This window comes from Nymphaea colorata, chromosome 2 (assembly GCF_008831285.2).
Source record: "Nymphaea colorata isolate Beijing-Zhang1983 chromosome 2, ASM883128v2, whole genome shotgun sequence".
In the NCBI taxonomy this organism is placed as follows: domain Eukaryota; kingdom Viridiplantae; phylum Streptophyta; class Magnoliopsida; order Nymphaeales; family Nymphaeaceae; genus Nymphaea; species Nymphaea colorata.
Genome location: NC_045139.1, coordinates 6,225,166 through 6,248,337, shown reverse-complemented (window position 1 = coordinate 6,248,337; position 23,172 = coordinate 6,225,166). Strand labels below are relative to the sequence as shown.

The window sequence follows — 23,172 nt, the reverse complement described above, 5'->3', positions numbered from 1 at the left end:
TTATGTTAGGTAATGGGATGGATGTATATCCCTTACCTTTGGTTGTTTTGTCTCTAGGGTTTTGGTTGAAAGCGTCAGTAACTTGTTTTAGGTTTCTTAAGTAGTTGATCACTAGCAAATGTTGGCTTTCTTTTTTCTGTGTGGATTTGAGGAGTTAGGAATTGGGTAGGTTTAAACTTCAGTTTGGGTTTCAAGAAACGGTTATTGAGATTTTGGCTTTTATTTTAGCTAGGTCTCATAGGTGTTTTTGACATTGTCATAGGTTCTATGATCGCTATTGTTTCTTTTTCTTTTATGAGGATGTTTTCGGGTTTGGTTAGCTTCTCTATCTGGATTTTCAATTTTTGTAATTCCTGGATTTGGTTTTTTAATTGTTCAATATCAACTTTTAAGTTAAGTACTCAATCTTCAACATGTGCAAGGTAGAGAATGAATCAACTTAGGTTTGTAGTCTTTCATATCTTGATAACACATCTGCGAAATTATTGTCAGAGGACTTTAATAGTTCTAGAGTAAAATCGAACAATTTTATTTGGTTGACTAATCTTTGGATCTTTTTTTTACTATGAAATTTTCTAATTTTGCACTAAGCCAGTGTTTTACCTGTATATTTTATGTTCTTACGATGAATTTCGTGAAAACCACATAGATCTCAAAATGGAGGAGTGCATAATATAATGTTAGTAGTTCCTTAGGTTGATTTCTCATTTATTCTCATTCTCTCTTAAGCTTCCTGAATGGTATCTACACAAATATTCGTGTGGGCTATCTTTATATTTATATTTTAAGACCGATCCATAACTCTTATCTAAAGCATTAGATTCTAATATCCAGACAAACTCTTGCTTTTATCTAGGAATTCTAATTCAGGTAGGTTTCTACAGACATGTTGTATCTTCTGTTTATCTACTTTATCCCAATGAAATTGTTTATCCTTTTTTAGTTTGGCCCGTAATGGTTTACAATGTTAAAAAAGGTTAGGAATATATTCTCTTATTTGGTTTACTAAACCTAAAAATGACTGTAGTTTTATCTTCATATCTAGATCATCAAACGTTGCAATTTTTGTATTATGTGATTTTGCATTTTATTTCTGCTTTATCTATCTCTATACATAAAAATTCTGTCTTTTTTTTTGCATATTATGGCTTTATTTTTACTAAGTGCTACACCTGCAGTAATAAATTCTCTTAACAAATTGTAGTGATCATTTTCTGTGTAAGTGTATAATAATATGTCTTCCATATAAATGACACAATTTCTTAGTCCCTTAAATTTTTGGTTCATAAAAGTTTGAAAGCTTCATGGTGCATTCTTATATCCAGAACATTCCGTTCATAAAATCAGTTATAATGCAACACAGTCCTCGGTTAACCCACCCAAGGGGGAGGCGACGTTGTTCTTCCCCCTTCTTTCATGAACTCTTCTAAGTAAGTCGCACAATAGATATGAAACCCGGTCAACAAGATCTTCTAGTTCGATAAGAAGGGGAAGAGGCAGCAATCGACTCACTTTGTCACTCGATTTGAAATGTGACTTCTCTTCCAGCAAAGGCAGTAAATATCATCTTTGTTGGGTGCCTAACACGGTTTTTTCTGTTCTTTATCTGTTAATTAATATCTTTCATTTGATTCGCTGGCACAAATAATGATATTTTTTGTTACCTTTTCATTTACATGGCGTCCTCCTTGTAACTATTTTTAACTATTTTTTGTTACCTTTTGTTACCATTGGATGTCTATTTTCCGCTGACCCTGCTTGTAACTATTTTTAACTATTTTTTGTTACCATTCGGATGTCTATTTTCCGCTGACCCAACTCTGTACAGACTCAAATTTGAAAGGACCCATCATTTGCTCTTTATAGTATTGAATCATTGGCATCTCGGAGTTGGGATTCTCATTCTCTACAGCTATGTCACCTGAATGCAGGGTGCGGGTGCCAAAAGGGCACATCTCAAAAAATTTAGATGTGACGGTGCGGCAAGAGTATTTTATTATTATTATTTTTTTAATTTATTATATATATAACATATCATTATTACAATTTAATTATTAAAGTATATAACATACTTAAATAATTGTATTCCATACAAAAATATCAAAACAACATATATTATATAAGTAATTTACTAATATGACATTCTAGGTGTGCACCCGACTCCATGCAACTCGGGTGAGTCGGGGTGACTTAGCTCTGCAGCCTTTTCTACATTTTGGCTTAATTTGATGACATTTACTAAAATCAGCCCCCTAATGTGCCCCTTAGTTTTCTTCCCACCAGAAAAGAACAGCCCCCCCCAATGCGTCCCTCCTTCATCCGTTGTGTTCTTCGAGCGTTCACCTCTTCCGTTCCCTCCCGTTATTGTATTCTCTTCTGTCCCACATTGCCATTGCTACCGGTTGAGCTCACAAAGATATAAAGATAGCTTCGTAGATCTTCCCAATAGAGACAATTATTCTTGAAAGTTGATGGTACAAAGACACAAGCTGTTTAATTAAATATGGAATAAATTAGAGCATACTGGCAATGTCATTTAACCGATCACTATATCTACTCATGCAAAGAAATATGCTACTCTCATCTTAAGGACTGGTTCCACTGCCACTTTTAGAGGAACCTGAGATGGCCGCTGAAGTGCTAAAACAGCTGCTGTCACTGCTGAAAACCAGAGGAGGTCGTTGGGGAGTCGGAAGCGTTGGCGAATCACTTTCAAGCATATTTATAATGGCTGACATTGTGGGTCGGCTTGCAGGGTCCTCCTGAACACATAGTAAGCCAATGTGGAAACATTTTAAAATTTGACTTGTTGAGGCTGATTCTCCAAGCATTGGATCTATGAAGTCTGACCTTCTCCGCGTGCGCCATTGAGTCCAGGCCTATGATTCAGTTTCTATTAGATACCATTAGAGAGAGAGAGAGAGAGAGAGAGACTTACATACTGAGGCAGGGTATCATCCTTTAGAGGGAGCTCAAATTCACCATATGTCTGACCACTAATAATTTCTAAGAGCAATACGCCAAAACTATAAACATCAGATTTGATAGAAAATTTCCCATCGATAGCATACTCCGGAGCCATGTATCCACTGTGAGAGTAAGCAGAAAATTTGCTCAAGATGATGACGCTCAAAGAAGTGAGCAGCGTAGAAGAAAATCAAATGTATATCAATGCAGCCAGAAATAAGATAACATGCAGAATGTAAGGATGTTATTTTTCTGTTGAGTAATCTCTGTCGTCTTTTGGTCTTCCTTCTGATCAAATTTTGTCAATGAAGTCTTTCGAACCAAGCACTTGAAAGCTATTTTCTAGCAGAAAAAATTAGGAACATGTTCGATCTGTCGAAGCACAAAATGGCTTCCTAATGAAATGATAATCCTATAATGGTTGTTGATCCCTTTTATTATTCTCTTCATCCACTTCATTCTATGTATGTTTTTGCTTTACTAAGAAATTAAATCTAGTCTTAGTGTAGTGAAAGATTCCTAGATGAGTTATTCAAATGAAAGTCAAGAATACTAGTTTTTCGACCCAATGAGATGGGTGCATCGAATTTCAGAAATATTACTTATCCTTTTAGTTGTGCAGGATAGGACCATGTTGTTTCGACTTGGTGCCTGCCATGCAGAGAATGTAAACTTCCGATGCCTTTTTTTCTGTAGCAGCAAGACAAATAGGTGTAATTGACACTATTCCTTCTTGTGAAATCCTAGCAACAAAGTCATGATTGAAATGTAAGTGAATTTAGTGATGCTCAACCTTTTTTAGCTTGCATGATGTTCATACTTGAGTTGGATTTCAACTTAAACTTCCATGTAACCTCCTGGTTGTATGTAGTGGATGTACATGGTACTATAACCTCATACTTAAAAAAAAAAACACTTTAAACAGACCAAAGTAGCCAATATTTCACGTGAACCAGTTTCATACTAGAACAGGTTAGCTTTTTCATAAAGCTACCAGAACAACCTAGTCAAGAGTCATTTGCTAATTTGTTCTATTTGAAACTTGATTGGAACAGTATTCATTAAGCTTTGTTATACTCAGCATTGAAATATTCATTTGTTTACCATACAAGAAAGTAGGAAATACGTCTTAATTAAATTCTGAATAGATGCCAATAAACAGTCAAGTTTGCCTACGTGAAACTAGATTTTGTACTAACACGTCATAGAATTCTAACAGACCATATGATAAAAAATTGCATATTTCACTGAATTTTCACCAATCTTATACATACTAAGTGCCAACAATGATATCGGTGGCTTTTGGGTCATGATCTCCACTGAAGATTCGGGCCATTCCAAAGTCGGAAATCTTTGCCGTCATCTGCTCATCCAATAGAATGTTGCCTGCTTTGAGATCCCGATGAATGATGTTAAGCCGGGAATCTTGATGAAGGTATAGTATCCCTCTTGCACTTCCCATAATTATTTTGAATCGTTTCTTCCAGTCCAATGATTTACGCTTCTCTGGGTCTACAGAAAACCAGCACATTAGTATCCCTGTCTCTTTGTCACATATAGAAACGCAACAAGTTCACATACAAAGAGATCTATAATGACGTGAACTATTCCAATTCCCAGACCAGTTAGATGATGCTGTTCTATTTGGTTCTGAAAGTTAGCTTGTGTGATTTCTTGTTTGGGTTATAGTGTTGTAGGTTATGCATTTTTTCAGTTTCCTTTTGTCTTAATAGAGGCATTAATATTTAGTTGGTTGACCGACATTAGTTCTTATCAGCCCAAATCATACATATATGGTAGATCAAAGCAAACCTGCAAGACAAATTTCGGAATTGAATACAAGAAACCAAAATCGCAAGAGATAAGAGCAGAAGACCGCAGACATATATGGTTTGGTGATATGCCTAATAACCGTGGGAGAAAAAGATCAGGAATGATTTCACTGTCAATGAAATTCAATAAACTACCAAGCCAATATAGAAAGCCTCGGATGGGATAAAACCAAAAAGAAACATCAATTAGGAGGCCGTAAAATGAAAAGAATTTCGACAAAAGGAACACTACTTTCCTCTCTCCAAACCAAATAGGCCACTTAGGATGCCATATCTCGGTTTTCAAAGATTAACAATCACTAAAGATGGAAGCAAAAAGGCCTTTCTTCCTCTTCCTGTCCGAGTTTTTTAAACTCCAAATGGCCTCAAAATATTTGGAAGAACCAAAGCCGACATAGGGAGACCCTTGTTTTTTCTCCTTATCATCCATTACTCCACATCTTTGGCCTTCCTTTAATAAAATTTATTGGTTACTTACTTTATTAAAGCCATAAAACTTATTGGTTAAAGGCAAAATTAACCGTTCCCTTAGTTTCAAGCTAACTTACTAGATATTCTTTTTCGAACACGTGTAAATCTAGATGGCAGTCTTGGTTACTCGTTTGCTGTTCAGATAACACAAGTCTAATTAAGGAGCTGCCTAGCTAATAGAGATAAACATATATGAACTCCATTCCTTTGGGCAAATAGCTACTTGACTATATGTAGTCTCGAAAAATTCCAACATGTATCTTCAAGAACGCATTTTTAATAACCATTAGGAGAAGCAACAGTCTTTTTAGTGGAAACGCTGTGAGTCTAAAAGGAAAAATGAGAACTAAAGATGTTCATCACCATAAAGAAAAGCATCAAGGCTGCCATTCGGCATGAATTCGTAGATAAGCATCTTTTCTCCCCGCTCTACGCAGCAACCCAATAGACGAACCAAGTTCTTGTGTTGAAGCTTTGCGATCAATGTGACTTCATTCATAAACTCCTTCAGGCCCTGCCCAGACCTCTCGGAAAGCCTTTTCACTGCAACAAGCCGACCATTGAGTTCACCCTGAGAGGAACAGACGATGTAATCTATGTTACACTGTCGCAGGTGCCCACATGAGAAAGGGCAAACATAGGCATTGTAAGTTAGAGGCATTGCTAAGAATGTGTTGGTTAAGGTAACGTTGACAGAATTGGTAGGAAGGAATTAAACAAGAGACAATGAAGCACAGATGAATGTTCGCCTATCACATGAGTAGAAGGTAAACAACAAGTAACTACATAAAAGAATTGGATTAGGCAATGACAACAAATGTAGATCAAGACTTATAAAGGTATTAAAATTGATAACATCTATGTCCAAAGGGTGCAAAGTGTGGGTGCTGGTGGTGCAGGACATGGTGCTGATGGTGCAGGACATGGTAATTTTCAAAAAAAAAAAGGTGCCGGTGTAGAACAGATATATATATATATATATATATATATATATATATAGAACATGTTATATAATTTTCAATTAACTATTTGATAGTCTTATTTCTCTATGTTTACATTTAAGTCATTATAACGTTTTTATTAGGGCTAGTTTAGTTGGTAATTTAAAAATGTCAGTTTTGGGATCGGTTCAGCTTACTTTACTGCACTGGATGTGCTGTGATGGGGAAGCACCAGCACCAACATCAACATAGGTGTGGAAGCTGTTTAGGTGCACTCATGCAACATAGTATAAAAGCCTGCATAGGATTTAATTACGTAGATGTACGTGACAATGAAATAGCTTTTAGTGAAGTACCTTATAGACAAGGCCAAATCCTCCTCTTCCGAGCTTATTCTCGTTCGAGAAATTATTGGTGGCTGCCTGCATTGCTCTTAGGCTGTACTGAGGCAGCTCATGGTTTCTTTCATCCTCAGTAAGATTACTCATGAGTGAAGCCATCTCACTGTTGTATTTTCTTAGCTCCTCTGCCACAAGAGTAGTGAAAAATGAAGATCACTTGTGATAACATGAGAAGTCATGTAAAGCCGCCACGAAAATTTTGCTCAGGATAGTGGAACTCACCATTAAGTTGTTTCCTCTTTCGCGTATGGAAATGCAACACGATAGTCCCCATTGCTAGCAGCAGTATCCCTGCTGTGGAGGAAATGATAATCACGGTTCTCCTCTGGTTACCTTTTTTACTTCCTGCAGGGATAAGCAAAGTCAATTAATCTTATTTATGTCTGAAAGAGAGAAAATGATGCGAAAACTTGGAGGTAGGCAAACATTTGTTTTCTCATGGTCTCAAATTCTATTGCCAGAGTACGTCAAACTATGAGCTTCGATTAATGGCCAAAGCAAATGATCGAGAGCAGGAAAACGAAACAAGACAGGGCTCACCTGGTGAGGTTAAAAAGAAAGGCCAGGCGTAGTGCAGGATGATGCAGCTCGGGCAAACAAACCGCCACACTAGGCCTAGCGTGTGATGCTTCCCGATCTCTTTGATAGCATACTGGAAGCATGCCGAGCAATCCGCCGAGCTGAGGTCAGTGGTGCACTGCGCCAAGCTGTAGCTGGTGTAGCCGCCCTTTGGCTCTATCATGATGGCAAACCGCTTCCAGTTATCGGCAGCCTCGTTCACCAATGGGTATACCCACTCCTTGCCGTCGGACTCGGTAAATATCTTGGAATTGTCCGTCCACACGATGGGGAATGTCCGTTCAAAGATCCCGAAGAACCGCTTGCTGGAATAGCGAAGGAAGCAGGCCTCGAACCATATGATGGCAGAGCTGTTGCTTGGGCATTCGATCTTGACCCTCTCGACGGCGGCGGCGGTGCAGTTCCGGCATATATCGCCAGGGATGTCGCCTCGACATTGCGCAAGGCCATAGATAGTATCGGTGGATTTGCCGACGGAGGTGTTGGAGAAGCCCATAATGGGAATGGAATCGACCAAATAGCCAAATAGCTCTTCCATGTTTTGCCGGTAGGTGGGGGACAATCCATCTGCGCTTGGAAAGCAGATTTTGTTGAAGTAATTGTTCTGTCTCAGTCCTTCTTCGATGCGATCTTCAGTCATGCTCGGGTGAACCGATGGAGGAGATTGCAGTAGCCCAAGAAGAAGAATTAACAGACATGAAAGGCGTCGGACAATTGACCGCAGTGTGGTTGCCATTGGGGAGGTTGATCATCGATTGTGAAAGAGAAAGAAACGAAGGAAAAGGCGACAGCTGCGGTCGGCTCACCTCATTTCATCGCCGGCGTTCTTCCCGCCACTTCCAGTCGACATTCTCTGACTTCGTCTGAATCTGCACTCACCTGCTGCTGTTATGGATTGAGGGTGGGGTGACTACCGCTGAGTTGAAGGTGGCTTGCGAGACTAGCTGGTATATTGGAAACGCCGGAAAGTGAACCGAATTGGTGAGACTTATGTGGACTGATTTAAGCTGTACTTTCATTTCATTACAAAAAACTAAAACAATTAAAATTATGTAAACGAAAAAAAAAAAACAGTAGTTACAACACTTGGCAGTTGGTACCACTATGTCAGAAACGAAGCAACTGGAACTTGATTTTGGTTATGGTTGTTTGAAGAGATAATCACAAAAATGCAAGAGACGCTTGCGAATTTCCTTTCAAATTCTTGCGGATCCAAAAGAAAGGGTATTTAACACTCCATTCTCATGGCTCCCACTAAAATGAAAAAAGAAGACTTTTAAAAATGATAAAACGGAAATTATGTAGATATTAGAAGATTAAAATGTACATTACGTTATAAAAGTTTTCTAAAATGCCACCACCTTCTTCTTTCTTTTCCTTAATGCATATTTGTTGTATGCTCGATCTCGTTATGCGTTATGTGGCCATGTGTTGACGCTTGATGGTTGAATGGAAGTCACTTCCCTCATAAGGGTAAGTGTTGAATTTCAAAAAATTTCACCCTATACAATTACCTATGATAAAAGTTGGAACATGACTTCCCATGTTAAAGATCATAACATGAAAAGCACCTTAAAAATTGTAAATTTTAAATTGTTTTAACATTTTCTTGAAAGAAATCCAGGCATTATGATATTCCACCTATGATAATGGAATGCCATAATATATAACATGTTCTGCATTTATGTGGTTCTATTCATTTGATAAAAAAACCTCGGTTTATGTGGTTCTACTAATTTGATAAAAATCAACCATTCAATCGTTGTTTTTTTATGTTAAAATATGTTTTGCTGCCAAGCTTTTTTTTTGCTCTTATGTCCACCAACATGCTTTTTCAAGTGATAAACAGAGATCAAACCTTTTAAGGCCACGTTTGATCATAAATTTATCGTGGAAAAAAATGCTGAAAAAAAATACAAGATGAAATTTTTTCCTTTTTCAATTTAAGGTCATGTTTGATGATAGAGTAGTTTTTTGCAGGGTAAAAGTAACTGTGTTTGGTGCACTGGGTAATTTTTTGCAAGGTAAAATTAAATATACGAGACTTTTTTCCTGACCCTTACAAGTTGTTGTTTTTTTTTTTTTTTGTTATTTAGGTAAGTTATTACTAGCTTATAGGAAATGAACATGCAAGAAAGTCTTACTAGGTTAATGAAGACAAAGTTATTCCAGTATTGCACTAATAGATCTCAGATGTAAGACTGATTGAAAATTCATCTTAGAAAGATATTCATGGTACATCTTAGAAACATATGACAGCAAAAGTAAAAATACATTTAAAAAAGAAAATGTACACTTTCTTCCTCATCTTCATGAACACTTGCATGTTCTTCTTTATTCAATCAGTCTTACATCTGAGATCTATTAGTGCAAAATTTTATTCATTATTTAGTGCAATACTGCAATACTGGCAAACCACCTTAACCAGCACTAAGTAAACACCATAGGGTGACAGAGACACAAAATCCTTTCTTCACGAGAGCATAATTCTTAAAATATAGTGTCCTATCGCAACACCATAAAGAATCTTTAAAACATAATTCATGCTACTCATTTCTCCCCTGGGCTCAAGAATGCTCTGCAGGACGATCAGCAACAAAGTGGAAGTCATCGCAGGGGCACACATTCTGGTCCAAAGGAATGGTGAGTTCTTCAAATAGCCCATTCACGTCACAATAACCATTCAGATAGAAACAGGGAGAATGGGTTGAGAATTCATAAGATTTTCCCCGAAACTATTTCTTATAAAGAGTTGCTAAACTAATGTTCAGATTAGCCCATTCACAAACTAACGTTCTTCAAAGAGTTGCTAAATTATTTCTGATAAATGCCCGACAACCAAAACCTTTAGAACGGAAGGCTAAAATCAATAAGAAGATCATTGCAGAACAAGTTTCAGACATACCAACAGAGAAACTTTGGATGAACAACCTCCAGGGAAGTCGATTGGGCCAACCACAAACGTCTCCCCTCTTGGGACCTCAACAACCGCAGGGGAGAAGGAGCAAGCGATTTTCCAAGCTCGCTTAGATGCCTGAACCAAGATATTCGCAGCGGATCAAAACAGTGAGAACCAATCAGAGAGAACGGCAATTCAGGGAAGGGAACACGACGAGAAAAAACACGAATTACCTCCGTATCAGACTGGAAATGCAGGAACCCTGCAGAGGGAGAGAGGAGAAAGGGATTAGGGCACCGTCTAGCAGAAACGGAGGCAGAGGCGGAAAAGAAAAGCCGACCTTACTGTGTGTTAGGACGCTGCGCCAAGGAGGAAGAGGAAGATGGAGCGGAAGAAAGGGCTTCGACAGTTCCGGAAGAAGAAGAGGCAGCGACGGAGAAGAAGAGGCAGCAACAGAGGGGATGAGGAGCTTCGACGGAAAGGAAGACGCAGCGACAGAGAGCTTGGACGGACAGCTTTGACGGAGAGGAAGAGGCAGCGACGGAGGCTTAGGCAGCGACAGAGGGGAAGACGGGCTTGGACGGAGGGGAAAGAGGAGAGAAAAGGAGAGGAACGAGAGAGCTCTAACAGCTCTCAAAAATGTCCGCGGAAAAAAGTCGGACCTGAGTTTACTTTTGCTTTGTCGTAGGCTTTTCGCGGGTGCACTTTTTTGGCGGCGTTTGATTTGATGCGCTCACCACCAACCCAACCGGCTTAACATTTTTCGTGTGCATCAAACGGGGCTTAAATTGGCCATCCCCGTCATTCAAGTCATCCGTATTTGATGGTCGTTAAAACAAATGGTTGGAAAAATGCATTTAATATCGGGAAGCGGACATACGACAAAAATACTTCCCGCATGTTAAAAAATTCAAAAAAAAAAAAATCTTTCAACTCACCATGACCTTCCTCTCTCTCATACTGAGCTCCCTTTGCCATGCATTGGCAAACACGATTTATGGTACTGTCCTTGCTTGGTGGTGAAAAAATTTTTAAATTAAAATATATGTTATTTTAAAAAGACAAGCAAATCATAAAAAAAACTGTTTGAAATGAAGATGCGAAATGAAGATGCATATGAAACTGTTTGTAAAGTGCTTACGGTGATAGCTTATGAAGCTCACGTTTTATAAGAAAAAGCTAAAATATTATTTTTACCAAAGTAAAACTTTAAAAGAGTTTTTGACAAGATAGGACACGACACCTTTGTTAGATATAGAACAAAATATTTTACAACCGAAAATCAGCAGGAAAAAGGAGACTCACGAGGATTAATTTTTTGGAAAAAGACCCCAATGTGGGTCAAAATTTTCCAACATGAAGGGAAAACAAAATGCCTGCTTTTCTGTGCTATTAAGTATCTCATATCACCAATGCATAATCTAAAATTTTATCAACATACACTCTTGACAAAAGCAACACAAAAGAATAGATATGTCACGATCCCAGAAAAACAGCCTCCTTTCGAGAATTAAGTAAGCAAACAAAAAAGAAAAGGAGATCAGGGAGAGACATGTGCCAAGAGGAATGAATTTTCCACCTAAGTAGCAAGCGGACGGAGGCAGAGGCAGCTTTCTTTTATTTCTCTCTGCTGGCGATGGCTTCCGTTCAAGTAGGCACACAAGCTGCTCGGCCACTAACACAGAGAGCTGTGAGCAGGAGGCAACCTGCCGCGCACAGCAGAAGTATGTGCCTCCCTTTTTTTGAAGCAAAACAGTCTCCCTTTTTAGGAGGAAAAAAAAGCATCGATTAAAACCCTAGATGCTGGATGAGAAAGAACGCGAGAGCGAGAGAGAGAGAAAGAGAAAGAGAGAGAAGAAGAAGAAGAAGAAAAAGGAAAAGAAGAAGAAGGAGAGAACTCACCAACAACCTTTGTGTTGATTGTTCTTAATCTCTGTCGAATCTTCATCAATACCGACAGGAAAAGGGGGTCGTCATGGGGGAGAATGAGAAACATGAAATCAGGGTGAAAAGAGGAAAAGAGGAAGAGGACATGAGGACGAGGAAGAGAGAATAATAGGGAGTGAGAGGGAAGCGGTAGCAGGGGAGGGAAAGCTTGCGAGGTGGTCGGGGACAAAAGAAGTCGTAACGAACAAAAATTTTATCACTGCAAAAAAGTTGGACCCTCCAGGTCCGACTTTTTCTCGGGGGAAATTTACTCAGCATTTCATTAATTACCATGCTAAAATTAACGGTGTTTGAAATTCATACGCTTTTTTTCTTTTTCACATGTTTCTGTTTCACCCTCACGTGTTTTTTTTTTGTATGTTTTATGAGATTATCTATGATCTATGGAAGGAACATTTGATGTTTTTTGTTTTGTTTTTTTTTATGACTTGTGAGATTATTATCTATGGTTATCTATGGATTCATGGATTATGACATGTGAGAAGATTTTTCTATGGATTCATGCATTTTATGAGAAGAATTTTTGGTTTTTTTTTAATTTTTGGTATTATAAATTAATAATATTATAATAATCGTTGTATCCGTACCAAGATTTACTAAAACGCCATACCAATACTAGTACCATTGTGATATAGCTCTAGAGTTAAATAATAAATTCTCCCAAATTTAGAAACAGTTGCGAAAGGACGGGGTTTCAGCCATTTAATCGTACGTAGGTTCTTTACAAGCGTGCACGACCTCTCCTGTTTTACCAAACTCACTATACAAAAAGCTTCTAAAAAATAAATCAAATAACACATGGATTCCTATCTTGTGGCCAACATCTATCCTGGCACCCTTGTTGAAGGCAGAGAGCGAGGTTACGAAATTAAAGATCGTCAAACATAAGTTTGGGCCTTGGGCCCACCCGGCCTAGCCCAGCCCAATAAAGAGTGCGGCTTAGTCCAGGCCATACCTCATAAATGCCGTTGAAGCTTAGCCCCACAATCCAAACTCAAACCCGAGCACGGCCTGCCCCAATTAACATTAAAAATATATTTTAAATATAAAATAATATATAAATATAATCTAACCATAATAAAATGTATATAATTATTTATATAATATTAAATATAAATTATCAGGCTGAGTCGGGCTTTACCTGAGCCAACCAACCCGACAACTTGTCCAGCCAGCCCAGCTCTCAATTTCTAGGTTCAGGCCAGAGTGGGGGCCAAATACTAGATACCCGTCACGTACGGGGCTCGGAGAATAAGCTAACTCCCATATTTGCAACCTTGTTGCAGATTGTCATACATATATATATTGAAAAAAAAAAAGAAGACAAAAATTATTTCGTAAATTACCCGTTTTTGTTTTGCTGTTTTCGGGCGATCTTTGATAAGTCGGTGGTAACATTGGTCGTGTATTGGTTAACATCGAAAAGATGTGGCGATCAGCTGTTTGTAATTTTTTTTTTCCTTTGGGGAGGAAAGATTTGGTGATCAATGAAGGCTTTAGAACAGACACCTAGAAGCTATTATAGTTGCAAAAGTTAGGAACAAGTGCAGATCAGTTGAAGCACCAGAGTGTTTCCCTAGGAAATGATAATACCATGATGATTTTTTATCCCTTTTGTTCTTCTGATCAACCACTTCATTCTATACATTTTTTGCTACATCAATAGTTACCATCCAGTCTCAATGGTTATTCAAGCGACTTGTACACCTTTTCTAGTGATGTGGGACGTGCATCAAATTTCAATGAGGGGATTTACCTTTTTGTCACGCAGGAGAGGACCATGCTGTTTTATAGAAAGAATCTGAACTTGTGTCGCCCTCTTTCTCTGTCACTATGAGACAAGTAGGCACAACTGACATTTTTTTTCCTGTGAACTATTAACAATAGAATTCGTATCCTAGAAACCATCAGTTTGTCCGTGGCTCAGTCTAGAAAAGATGAATGATGTTGAGCCGGGAATCTTGATGAAGATACAAAATCGCTCTTGCACTTCCCGTAGTTATACTGAATCGCTTCTCCCAATCCAATGATTTATGCTTTGGGAAAATAGCTACTTGGCAGGGATGTCGCCTCGACATTGCGCAAAGCCGAAGACAGTATTGGTGGATTCGCCGACGGAGGTGCTGGAGTCGACCAGGGAGCGAAATAGCTCTTCTAAGTTTTGCCCCTGGGTGGGGGACAATCCATCTGCGCTTGGAAAGCAGATTCTGTCGATGTAATGGTTCCGTCTCAGTTCTTGTTCAATGAGATATTCGGTCATGCTCGGGTGAACCCATGCAGGAGTTTGCAGCACCCAAGAAGAAGAATTGAAATCGGTTTTGAACACATCTAAATTTCTTTTCCAATTCTTCCTGATCGAAAAGAAATGCTGTTTGTAACCGAAACCAGAAACCAGGTTATAAGTTGTGCCTTAAAGGAGCCATGCGTTATTGAAAAGACCAAAATACCCTCAAAATGGAGTAGAATTTTAAAATTTTATATTTTATAAAATTATTGAAATGTCGGTATGTTAAAAGTTCGGAAATGTTAAGACCATAAAATGAAAAGAACCTTAAAAAGTTTACGTGAGGGCAACTTTGGTATTGTGACATTTTACTTGTGATGGTGAAATGCATAGTCAGCTAGTAAGTCATTTACAACTTTCTATCATAGAATGCTATAATAAATAACTAATGCTGCATTTACGCCGCCTATGGCTGCACACGAGCAGAGGGTCTCTTCGGGTTAGATTCGACTTAGAAAACTCTAGCTTTAATTCGGCACAGGTTTGAGGTTGAGTCGATAATACAGTGTCGAGCTCAAGCTCAACTTATTTAACTTGTTTCTATTAAGTCTGTCCAGTTTCTTTTAACTCCTTAACTTGTTTTACTTTTTTTAGTTGCTACTCATTTAATTATTGTTTCATTATATTTCAGCGTTCCTTATGTAGTTAAACTAAGTTGAACTTTTATAACTTGAACTCAACTTCAAGCATACGTTTGAACTTGAGCTTGACTCATTCATGAACAAATCGAGTTTGAGTTGAGTTTTCACGAATGAGTTTGAGTCGAGCTCGAATTGGGTTGTGAACAAATCGAGTTTGAGTTGGGTTTTCACGAATGAGTTTGAGTCGAGCTCGAATTGGGTTGTGAAGCCACCAGCTTATAGCAAGACCCACTCTACCAACCACTCACCCTTGACGAAAGCTGAAGCCCTTTTCTTTTCCTTGGTCATGTCCAGTTCTGTTCTGTGTTCCGCAGGGGCCTGCACTATCAACTTGGTTTTCAAAGGTCGGTGATCGGGTGAGTTACTCCACCCAAATAAGAATCAGAATCAGGAGCATTGCGCCTAACTTGTCAAACTGGAACAGGCTTTTTCATGCGCCACCAGCATGACCAACTAAGCTATACTCTTTGAGGTCAGTGCACCGACCACCTGTCCATTGGAATAGTAGTTTATTAACCAAAAAAAGTTACAAACCGATAATTGTCTCATAAGCATGTGGTCACACATTGGGAGTGGCATAGCTGAACCAAGTGGCAAGACCACCCATCAAAAAAGGACATGGGTTTCCCTGTGGTTCACTGTAACTGTCATTCTCTGATGCACTATTTTTTCCTACGGTAAACGTGGCAGACGTTACTATGGAGTTGAAGGACATATAACAGTAAGTTCATCCAGGCCACTGTAAGACTGTAAACATTCAAAATGCTCTTGAATCCCCATTGTCGGCTGGTCTCACATAGCCACTGCCAAAGCAAGTGGTTGGGCCCATAAAAATAAACAGATGGCTTCATTATAGATCTTCCCGATCGTAAAAGATGTTCTTCACAGTTGACAATACCCAGGGACAAGTGGTACAACGAAATACTGCCGAAATTAGAGCGTATTGGCAAGTCATTTAGCAGATCAAATTGCCATTATCATCTCAGGGAGTACTTCAACCCCGATAAACTTTCAGAATTTGTACTGCCACTTATAGGGTAATCCCTTTTGCTTTTCATTGAATCGCTACAATTGCTGATGGTACTACTGAAAAACAGAGGGGGTTGTTGCGGAGATGGAAGGATTTGCGAATCGCTTCCAAGCATATGTATAATCTCTGACATCGTGGGTCGGCTTGCAGGGTCCTCCTGGATGCATAGTAAGCCAAGGTGTACGCATTTTATAATTTGACTTCTCGGAGCTGATTCTCCAAGCACGGGATCTATGAGATCTGTCACTCTCCCCTTGCACCATAGATTCCACGCCTACAATTCAGGGTTTCCATTAGCTACTCTGCGTGTGTGTGTGTGTGTGTGTGTGTGTGAGAGAGAGAGAGAGAGAGAGAGAGAGAGAGAAATTTACATATCCAATGAGGGTAAAACCCATTTGAGAGAGGTGAAATCCACTATACGTCTGACCACTGACAATTTCTAAGAGCAGCACGCCAAAGCTGTAGACATCGGATTTAACGGAAAAATGCCCACCTATGGCATACTCTGGAGCGATGTACCCACTGTCAAATTTAACAGAAAAGTCATTAAAAAATAATGATGCAGAAAGAGATTATTACCATGAAGAAAATTTTGAAAAATCAATTGCAGATAAACGCAACCGGAAACAAAGATGACATGCAGAATATAAAGAAGAAGCTTTTTACCTCTTAGTAATCTCTCCATCTTCTTTAGGGTCTCAAAATTAAGTTGTATCAATGAAGGCTTTAGAACAGAAAGCTAGAAGCTATTTCTAGCAGCAAAAGTTACCAATTTAGGGTGCATGTCGTGATGGTTGTAATTTACCAATTTTAAAATTTTAATTCTTCCTTTATCAGACGCATCAAATTCAATTATAGAATCAAAATTCGAGACTATCAACCACAAAGATAAACTAGAACTAGAATTTTCATTCCAATTTCAGTATGAGGTTGAATATTGTTCATAGAATTTTAATTCTACAATCAAAATTCCAGGTCATCAAATGCCCCCTAAAGAAAAGATAATCCTATAATGATTTTTTATCCCTTTTGTTCTTCTGATCAACCACTTCATTCTATACATTTTTTGCTACATTAACAGTTAATATCTAGTCTTAGTAGTCATTCAACGAAGGCATGGTTCCACGTTAATTTGTCCACCATTTCTAGTGATGTGGGACGTACATCAAATTTCAATGATAGTACTCTTGGTTTTTTTTTTTTGTGTCACGCAGGACAGGACCATGTTGCTTTATACAAAGAATCTGAACGTGTGTTGGCCCCTTTCTTCGTCACTACAGGAGAAGCAGGTACAACTGGCACTCTTTCTTCCTGTGAACTATTAGCAACAGAATTCGTATGCTAGAAATGTAGGTGAACTTCATAATGCTTAATTTTCCCAGCCAGAATGTTGCTCATATTTGAGTTTTAACTTAAGTTTATGTGAAACCATCAAGGTCCCGTGCATGTTATTATAAACTCGATCTAGAAAAACCTAAATCGCCAACATTTCATATGTACTACTTCAATACTGAGAGATCAGATTGCTTTAATCATAGTGCTACCACAACAACCTAGTCAGGAGGCATCTGATTCATCTTATAAGAAACTTGACTAGACTCATTAAACCTTTGATATGCTCAGTATTGAAATATTCACCTGGTTATGGTACAAAGACACAAAACACATTGGGGGAAAACAATGGATTGAAGAAGAGTGTCAATTGAACAAGAAAGGAAGTTAATATTCTAGATAGATGCAAATGAACAATTAAGTTTCCCTAAATGAAACTAGATTGTTTAATGCCATGGTATAGAATTCTAGCAGACCCTAAGATGAAAATTGCATATTGCACTAAAAATCTTTTATACATACCGAGTCCCAACAATTATGTTGGTAGCTTTTGGATCATTCTCTTCACTAAAAATTCTAGCCATTCCGAAGTCAGAGATCTTTGCTGTCATCTGCGCATCCAACAAAATATTGCCGGTTTTAAGATCCCGATGAATGATGTTGAGCCGGGAATCTTGATGAAGATACAAAATCCCTCTTGCGCTTCCCATAATTATACTGAATCGCTTCTCCCAATCCAATGATTCACGCTTCTGTGGGTCTACAGTAATGAAACCTGCAAATTAGTCTCTTTCTCTCTCTCACTCTCTCTCTCTCACACACACACAACAAATAAACACAAAAAGAGATCCAGATTGAAGGGAAATCCAACACCCAGACCATCAAGAAACCCCACCCTGCATAAGACACACACACACCATTCCTTAGGATAAGATAGTCTTGACATATTCTACCCACCCATCACCCCCTTCTCGCTTTCTCTCTTCAACATATATGCATATTTAAGCACTCATAGGAACAACAGATTTTTGAACGAAAAGCAGTAAGTCTATAAAGAAAAATGAGAAGAGAGGTGAATCACCACAAAAAAATGCATCAAGGCTGCCATTTGTCATGAACTCATAGATAAGCATCTTTTCACCCTGCTCTATACAGCAACCCAATAAACAAACCAAGTTCTTGTGTTGAAGCTTCGCAATCAATACAACTTCATTTGTAAACTCTTTCAAGCCCTGCTTTGAATGTTCAGAAAGCCTTTTCACTGCAACAAGCCGACCATTGAGTTCACCCTGAGAGGAAAAGACAAAGCTGTCTATGTTACACAGCCACAGGTGCAGACATGGGAAAGGAAAAACAAAGGCATTGTAAGTCAACCAGTTTCCTGACCCATTGCTGGAAATTTATGAATTACAGGTAACGTTGACAAAAAGCTGAAAAGGGAACAATTGCCGACAACGTTTATGGATGAACTGTGGCATATCACATGGGTACAAGCAGAAACATGGCAACTGCCTAAAAAAATGGTACCGGGGAATGGCATCATATGTTTATCAAAAGATACAAAGAGATATAGTAAAATTGTTAAAAGTCACCACAGGATTAAATTACTCTTAGATGTCATGATGAAAGAGCTTTTACTGAAGTACCTTATACACAGGGCCAAATCCTCCTCCTCCAAGCTTATTCTCCTCCGAGAAATTATTGGTTGCTGCCTGCACGGCTTTCATACTGTACCGAGGTAGCTCATGGTTTCTTTCATCCTCCGTGAGGTTACCCAGCGAAGCCATCTCACTGCCATATCTTTTTAACTCCTCTGCCACAAGCAGGGAAAAAAAATGAAGGTTATATATGGTCACATGCTAAATCATGTAAAGCCACCATAAACATTTGCTCTTGGCTAGGGAACTAACCATTCAGCTCTTCCCTCTTTCTGCGACGGAAAAGCACCATGAATATCCCTATTGATAAAAGTATTACCCCCACAATGGAGCAAAAGATAATCACAATTCTCTTCTGATGACCACTTTTATTTCCTGCTGACATATGCACATTCATTAACCTTAATCAATTTTCCCACGTATATGCTTGTAACCAGGAAAACAATAGGAAAAGTGGGAGGTAGTCAAACGCTTTTTTTTTTCACTTGTTCCAAATGGGGGAAAAGATTTCTGAAAATCTATAATTTTGAATCTCTGAAAATCGTGAAACTCTTCATAAGAGTTTATTCGCTTTGTCTTGTTCTTCAATTTCCTCATTTTTCTACATATTTAGATTTTCACATGCATACAAGCAAAAGAAAATTTTCTTTGTATACAAGTTTTGATATGAGAACTTGTCCCTAAGTTTAGCTTGAGCCCATTTGACAGCACACCTTCTACATCAAATGCGAAAGAGAATTCCTATGTTTTAGAGGAAGAATAAAATCACAGGCGCACCATCAGGTCCAAACTCCATTAAAGAGGACAGAATAGCTGAAGTAATAATCTAAAAGCACAGGCATGTTAGATGAAATTTGTGGAACAGTGATCAACAGAGTGAACTTGATTGCGTGGAAGGTGGGGATGAAAAAAGTTGATTCAGTATGCGCGACCAGATAAAGGTCAGTTTCAGGGGGGTTTGACATAGCACGACCAAATGGGCAAAATGCGCATAACAGATTCGACCTGCATCTCCATCGCTAGGTCAAAAGTTTCAGCCTTAAACATGAGATGGCCAAGGGAAGGTACGCATTTATCCTCCATCGTTGAGTATCAGATACTGGATGTCTGCATGGTAGCAAACATCGGGAGCACGGCTTAGGAGCATTTGCACTAAATAAATATTAAATACTGTTTCTGGGCAAAATCAGAGCCTCGTTTAATTTTTCTTGGGCAAAACTCAGCAAAATGTGCCAATTTAAACTACCAAAACACTAAAATGCAGAGCAATTATAAGACACGAAATTAATGTTGATATCACATTAATGACATAAAATGGAGAAAGGACAGCAAATTTTATAAATAAATGTAATTTTCAAGGAATTATAAGAAAAGCATGGCAATTTAAGTAACACAGGAATTATAAGATACGAAACTGATGTTGTTACCGGATTAATGATAACAAAAATGCGACAAGGATACGAAAATTTCTAAATAAATTTAGTTTCTGAGGAATTATTATTGTTGTTAACTTGAAATGTCCCCAGAAGATCACTATCTATCTATGACCTGAACAGATTGCAGCAAAAATGCAAAGGACGCGAAAGATAAGCTTGTCCTTAATGCAGCAGCTCCCCTGCTCTATTTTGCTGCACTCCCCCAACTATGAGTTTCCAACGGTAGAAAAAGATTGGAGAGTAGGCGAAGAAAACAGGACAGCTCACCTGATGGGGCTGGTGGCGATGAAGGAGCCGGTGAGGATAGAAAGAAAGGCCAGGTGAAGTAGACGATGACGCAGTTCGGGGAAAGTAACCGCCACACTTGGCCAAGTGAGCCATTTGCCTCGACCTGTTTGGTAGCATCGTCGAAGCACACCTTGCAATCGGCCGGTGTGATGTCTCTGGGGCAATACGACATGCCATAACTGGTATAGCCAACCTGCTGCTCTATCTTGGTAGCAAACATCTTCGGGCTATTGGCGGCCTCCTTCACCAATGGGTACATCAATGCTTTGGCATCAAAGTCGCCAGAGATCGTGGAATTGGGGTCTCTCCAAAGGATCCCCTTCCTCCTATCAAGGACTCCGAAGAACCGCGTATTGCTGAAGCGAATGAAGCAGGGTTCGAGCCATATCATGGCGGACGTGTTATTTGGGCACAAGACCTTGACCCTCTCGACAGCGACGGCGGTGCAGTTCCGGCATATAACGGCAGGGACGTCGCCGCGGCATTGCGCGAGGCCGTAGGCCGTGTAAGGGCTTTCGCCGATGGAGGTATTGTAGAAACCAGTGGAGGAAACGGAGTCGACGAGGGAGCGGAATAGCTGCTCCAAGTTCTGTCCGTAGGTGGAGGACAACCTATCTGCACTTGTCGAGCAGATTTTGTCGATGTCGCGGTTCTCTCTCAGAACATCTTCAACGCTCGCATGCACGAATGGAGGAGATTCCAGCAGAGCAACAAGAAGAGAAAGATATGCAAGGCGAGCGATTAATGACCGCGGCGTCGTTACCATTGGCGGGCTTGATCATCTATGCTTAAGGAGAGAAAAGAACGAAGCGATGACGACCGCCGTCGGAGCAGCTCATTTCATCTCTTCGCTGCAGAGATTTCAATTACAGCGTGCTGCTGCCCACTTTTCAATAGACACTCCTCACTTCGTCAGGATCTGCATTCACCCGTCTTCTGCTGATGCGGGTAGAGGCACGAGGACAGTGCTGGATTAACAACAGGAGAAGCGGCCAATTGAACAACAAAAACGCCCGTCGCCCGTCCAGGAAGAACTCTCTCTCTTCCCACTCAGTCAAGACATTCATATCTCTGTCTCTCTCAACATCCCACCTAACCATTCCGAAGGAATAGGACATGAAAAAGGTTCTAATATCATATAAAAAAGTCAAATCGGATTTGAATTAAAAAATAACATTTGATCGGATTCAGATTTTAATATATATAAATGTCCAATCAAATTTAGTTTTAAATAATCATAAATCATAATCTAATGCCCTTACACCTTGAACGTCAGTCACGTTAGGTTAAAATTTGTATGTAGATGTGAACTCAAATATTGGTTTTAGATTATGAAATCAGATTTTAGGTGCACTTATGACTATTTTCCGTTCAGGTTTGAATCTAAGTCCAAATCAACATATAAAAAAGCCAATATGGTCATAAAGAGCACATCTGATTTGAATACTATTCATTTACATTTCTATTGAACTAACTTCCTCTCTCTCTATCTCTTTTCTTTTGCCGTTCTTTTTAATATTATTGACATGTAAAACTGCCATCAAAATGCTAAAATGAAACAATTTAGCACCTGCATATAGAATAAGCAGGTTTATGTTCCTTGATGAACATGATAAAAGGTTGCCTTTGCTCGATACACCCAATTCCTCGATAGGTCCAAAACAACCTTCAACATATGGTAGTTCGAGAAATTAATGTATAACATATGTGAGCAAAAACATGCTAAATGGAGTAAAAAAAAATCAAAGCACACTTAGTGACAAGCTAAATCAAATCACTTACATAGCACAAGAATAAATCTACTTGTTGGTAGCTCTCAAAGCATATAATCACTAACAAGATATATATATATATATATATATATATATATATATATATATATATATATATATATATATATATATATATATATATATATAGAGAGAGAGAGAGAGAGAGAGAGAGAGAAAGAGAGAGAGAGAAAGAGAAAGAGAAAAAAAAACCGATAAAATGGGAATATATAACAAAATTTGAAGACAAGAAGTCCCCTAGGTACATCCGCAAAAAATAAACCGCAAAAACAGAATCAGGAAGAGGGAATATACAATACAATGCACAGAAAAATAAAAAAGAGAGGAAAGGCGGCGCGGCACAGTCATCTAGTCGCAGATGGACAGCGGCGCTTCATTCGAATGGCAAACTGGACATCCCCTTGCACAAGACGAGCCACAGAATCTGACGAAGAGAATGTGTCCCTGAAGACTCTGTTGTTGCGCTCCTCCCAAATACGCAACTAAGCTGAAATGAGCCACGGCCTCCAGATGACCCCAAAAAGCAGTTGGAAAGAGAAAGAGAGATTGGATACTCAACATTAGGAGTGCCCAAGTGGACGTTGAAAGAAAGAAAACAAACAGTCGCACACGCAAAGCATTAAGACCAACAAAACATAAATAGTAAGATAACAAAAAAAAGATACAGTTGCAGAAA

General features: G+C 38.9%; 2 protein-coding genes across 3 annotated transcripts; both read right to left on the bottom strand.

The window, feature by feature from the left end:
* Positions 1-2,417: 2,417 nt before the first annotated feature.
* On the bottom strand, positions 2,418-21,798 carry LOC116246945 (uncharacterized). Its single transcript, XM_050075767.1, has 15 exons — positions 20,686-21,798; positions 19,235-19,360; positions 18,971-19,137; positions 18,406-18,613; positions 17,847-18,084; positions 16,364-16,514; positions 15,943-16,266; positions 10,097-10,225; positions 7,153-7,939; positions 6,835-6,957; positions 6,568-6,737; positions 5,634-5,841; positions 4,242-4,479; positions 2,939-3,089; positions 2,418-2,879 (listed from the first exon to the last, which is right to left on the bottom strand). The coding sequence occupies exons 1-15, from the start codon at positions 21,470-21,472 to the stop codon at positions 2,586-2,588; spliced, it is 4,101 nt and encodes a 1,366-aa protein (XP_049931724.1). The 5' UTR covers positions 21,473-21,798; the 3' UTR covers positions 2,418-2,585.
* LOC116249033 (uncharacterized) lies at positions 7,939-12,192 on the bottom strand. Of its 2 annotated transcripts, none has more exons than XM_031622133.2 (4): positions 11,993-12,192; positions 10,324-10,352; positions 10,097-10,225; positions 7,939-8,198 (listed from the first exon to the last, which is right to left on the bottom strand). In XM_031622133.2, the coding sequence occupies exons 1-4, from the start codon at positions 12,084-12,086 to the stop codon at positions 8,067-8,069; spliced, it is 384 nt and encodes a 127-aa protein (XP_031477993.1). In that variant the 5' UTR covers positions 12,087-12,192; the 3' UTR covers positions 7,939-8,066. The 2 variants fall into 2 exon arrangements, with proteins under 2 accessions (XP_031477993.1, XP_031477994.1); XM_031622134.2 differs by having other exon boundaries at positions 7,939-8,135; positions 11,993-12,131.
* Positions 21,799-23,172: the final 1,374 nt, after the last annotated feature.

What these genes read in the sequence shown, in the direction of transcription:
- LOC116246945 (XM_050075767.1), bottom strand. Translation starts at nt 21,472, where the DNA reads ATGGTAACGACGCCGCGGTCATTAATCGCTCGCCTTGCATATCTTTCT. An exon ending in CCTTGATGCATTTTTTTGTG is followed by an intron (nt 18,085 to 18,405) that starts GTGATTCACCTC and finishes TCATTACTGTAG; the next exon opens with ACCCACAGAAGCGTGAATCA. An exon ending in CATCCAAAGTTTCTCTGTTG is followed by an intron (nt 7,940 to 10,096) that starts GTATGTCTGAAA and finishes CACAATCGATGA; the next exon opens with TCAACCTCCCCAATGGCAAC.
- LOC116249033 (XM_031622133.2), bottom strand. Translation starts at nt 12,086, where the DNA reads ATGTTTCTCATTCTCCCCCATGACGACCCCCTTTTCCTGTCGGTATTG. An exon ending in AATCAACACAAAGGTTGTTG is followed by an intron (nt 10,353 to 11,992) that starts GTGAGTTCTCTC and finishes CTCCCTCTGCAG; the next exon opens with GGTTCCTGCATTTCCAGTCT. An exon ending in ATTTCCAGTCTGATACGGAG is followed by an intron (nt 10,226 to 10,323) that starts GTAATTCGTGTT and finishes ATCTTGGTTCAG; the next exon opens with GCATCTAAGCGAGCTTGGAA.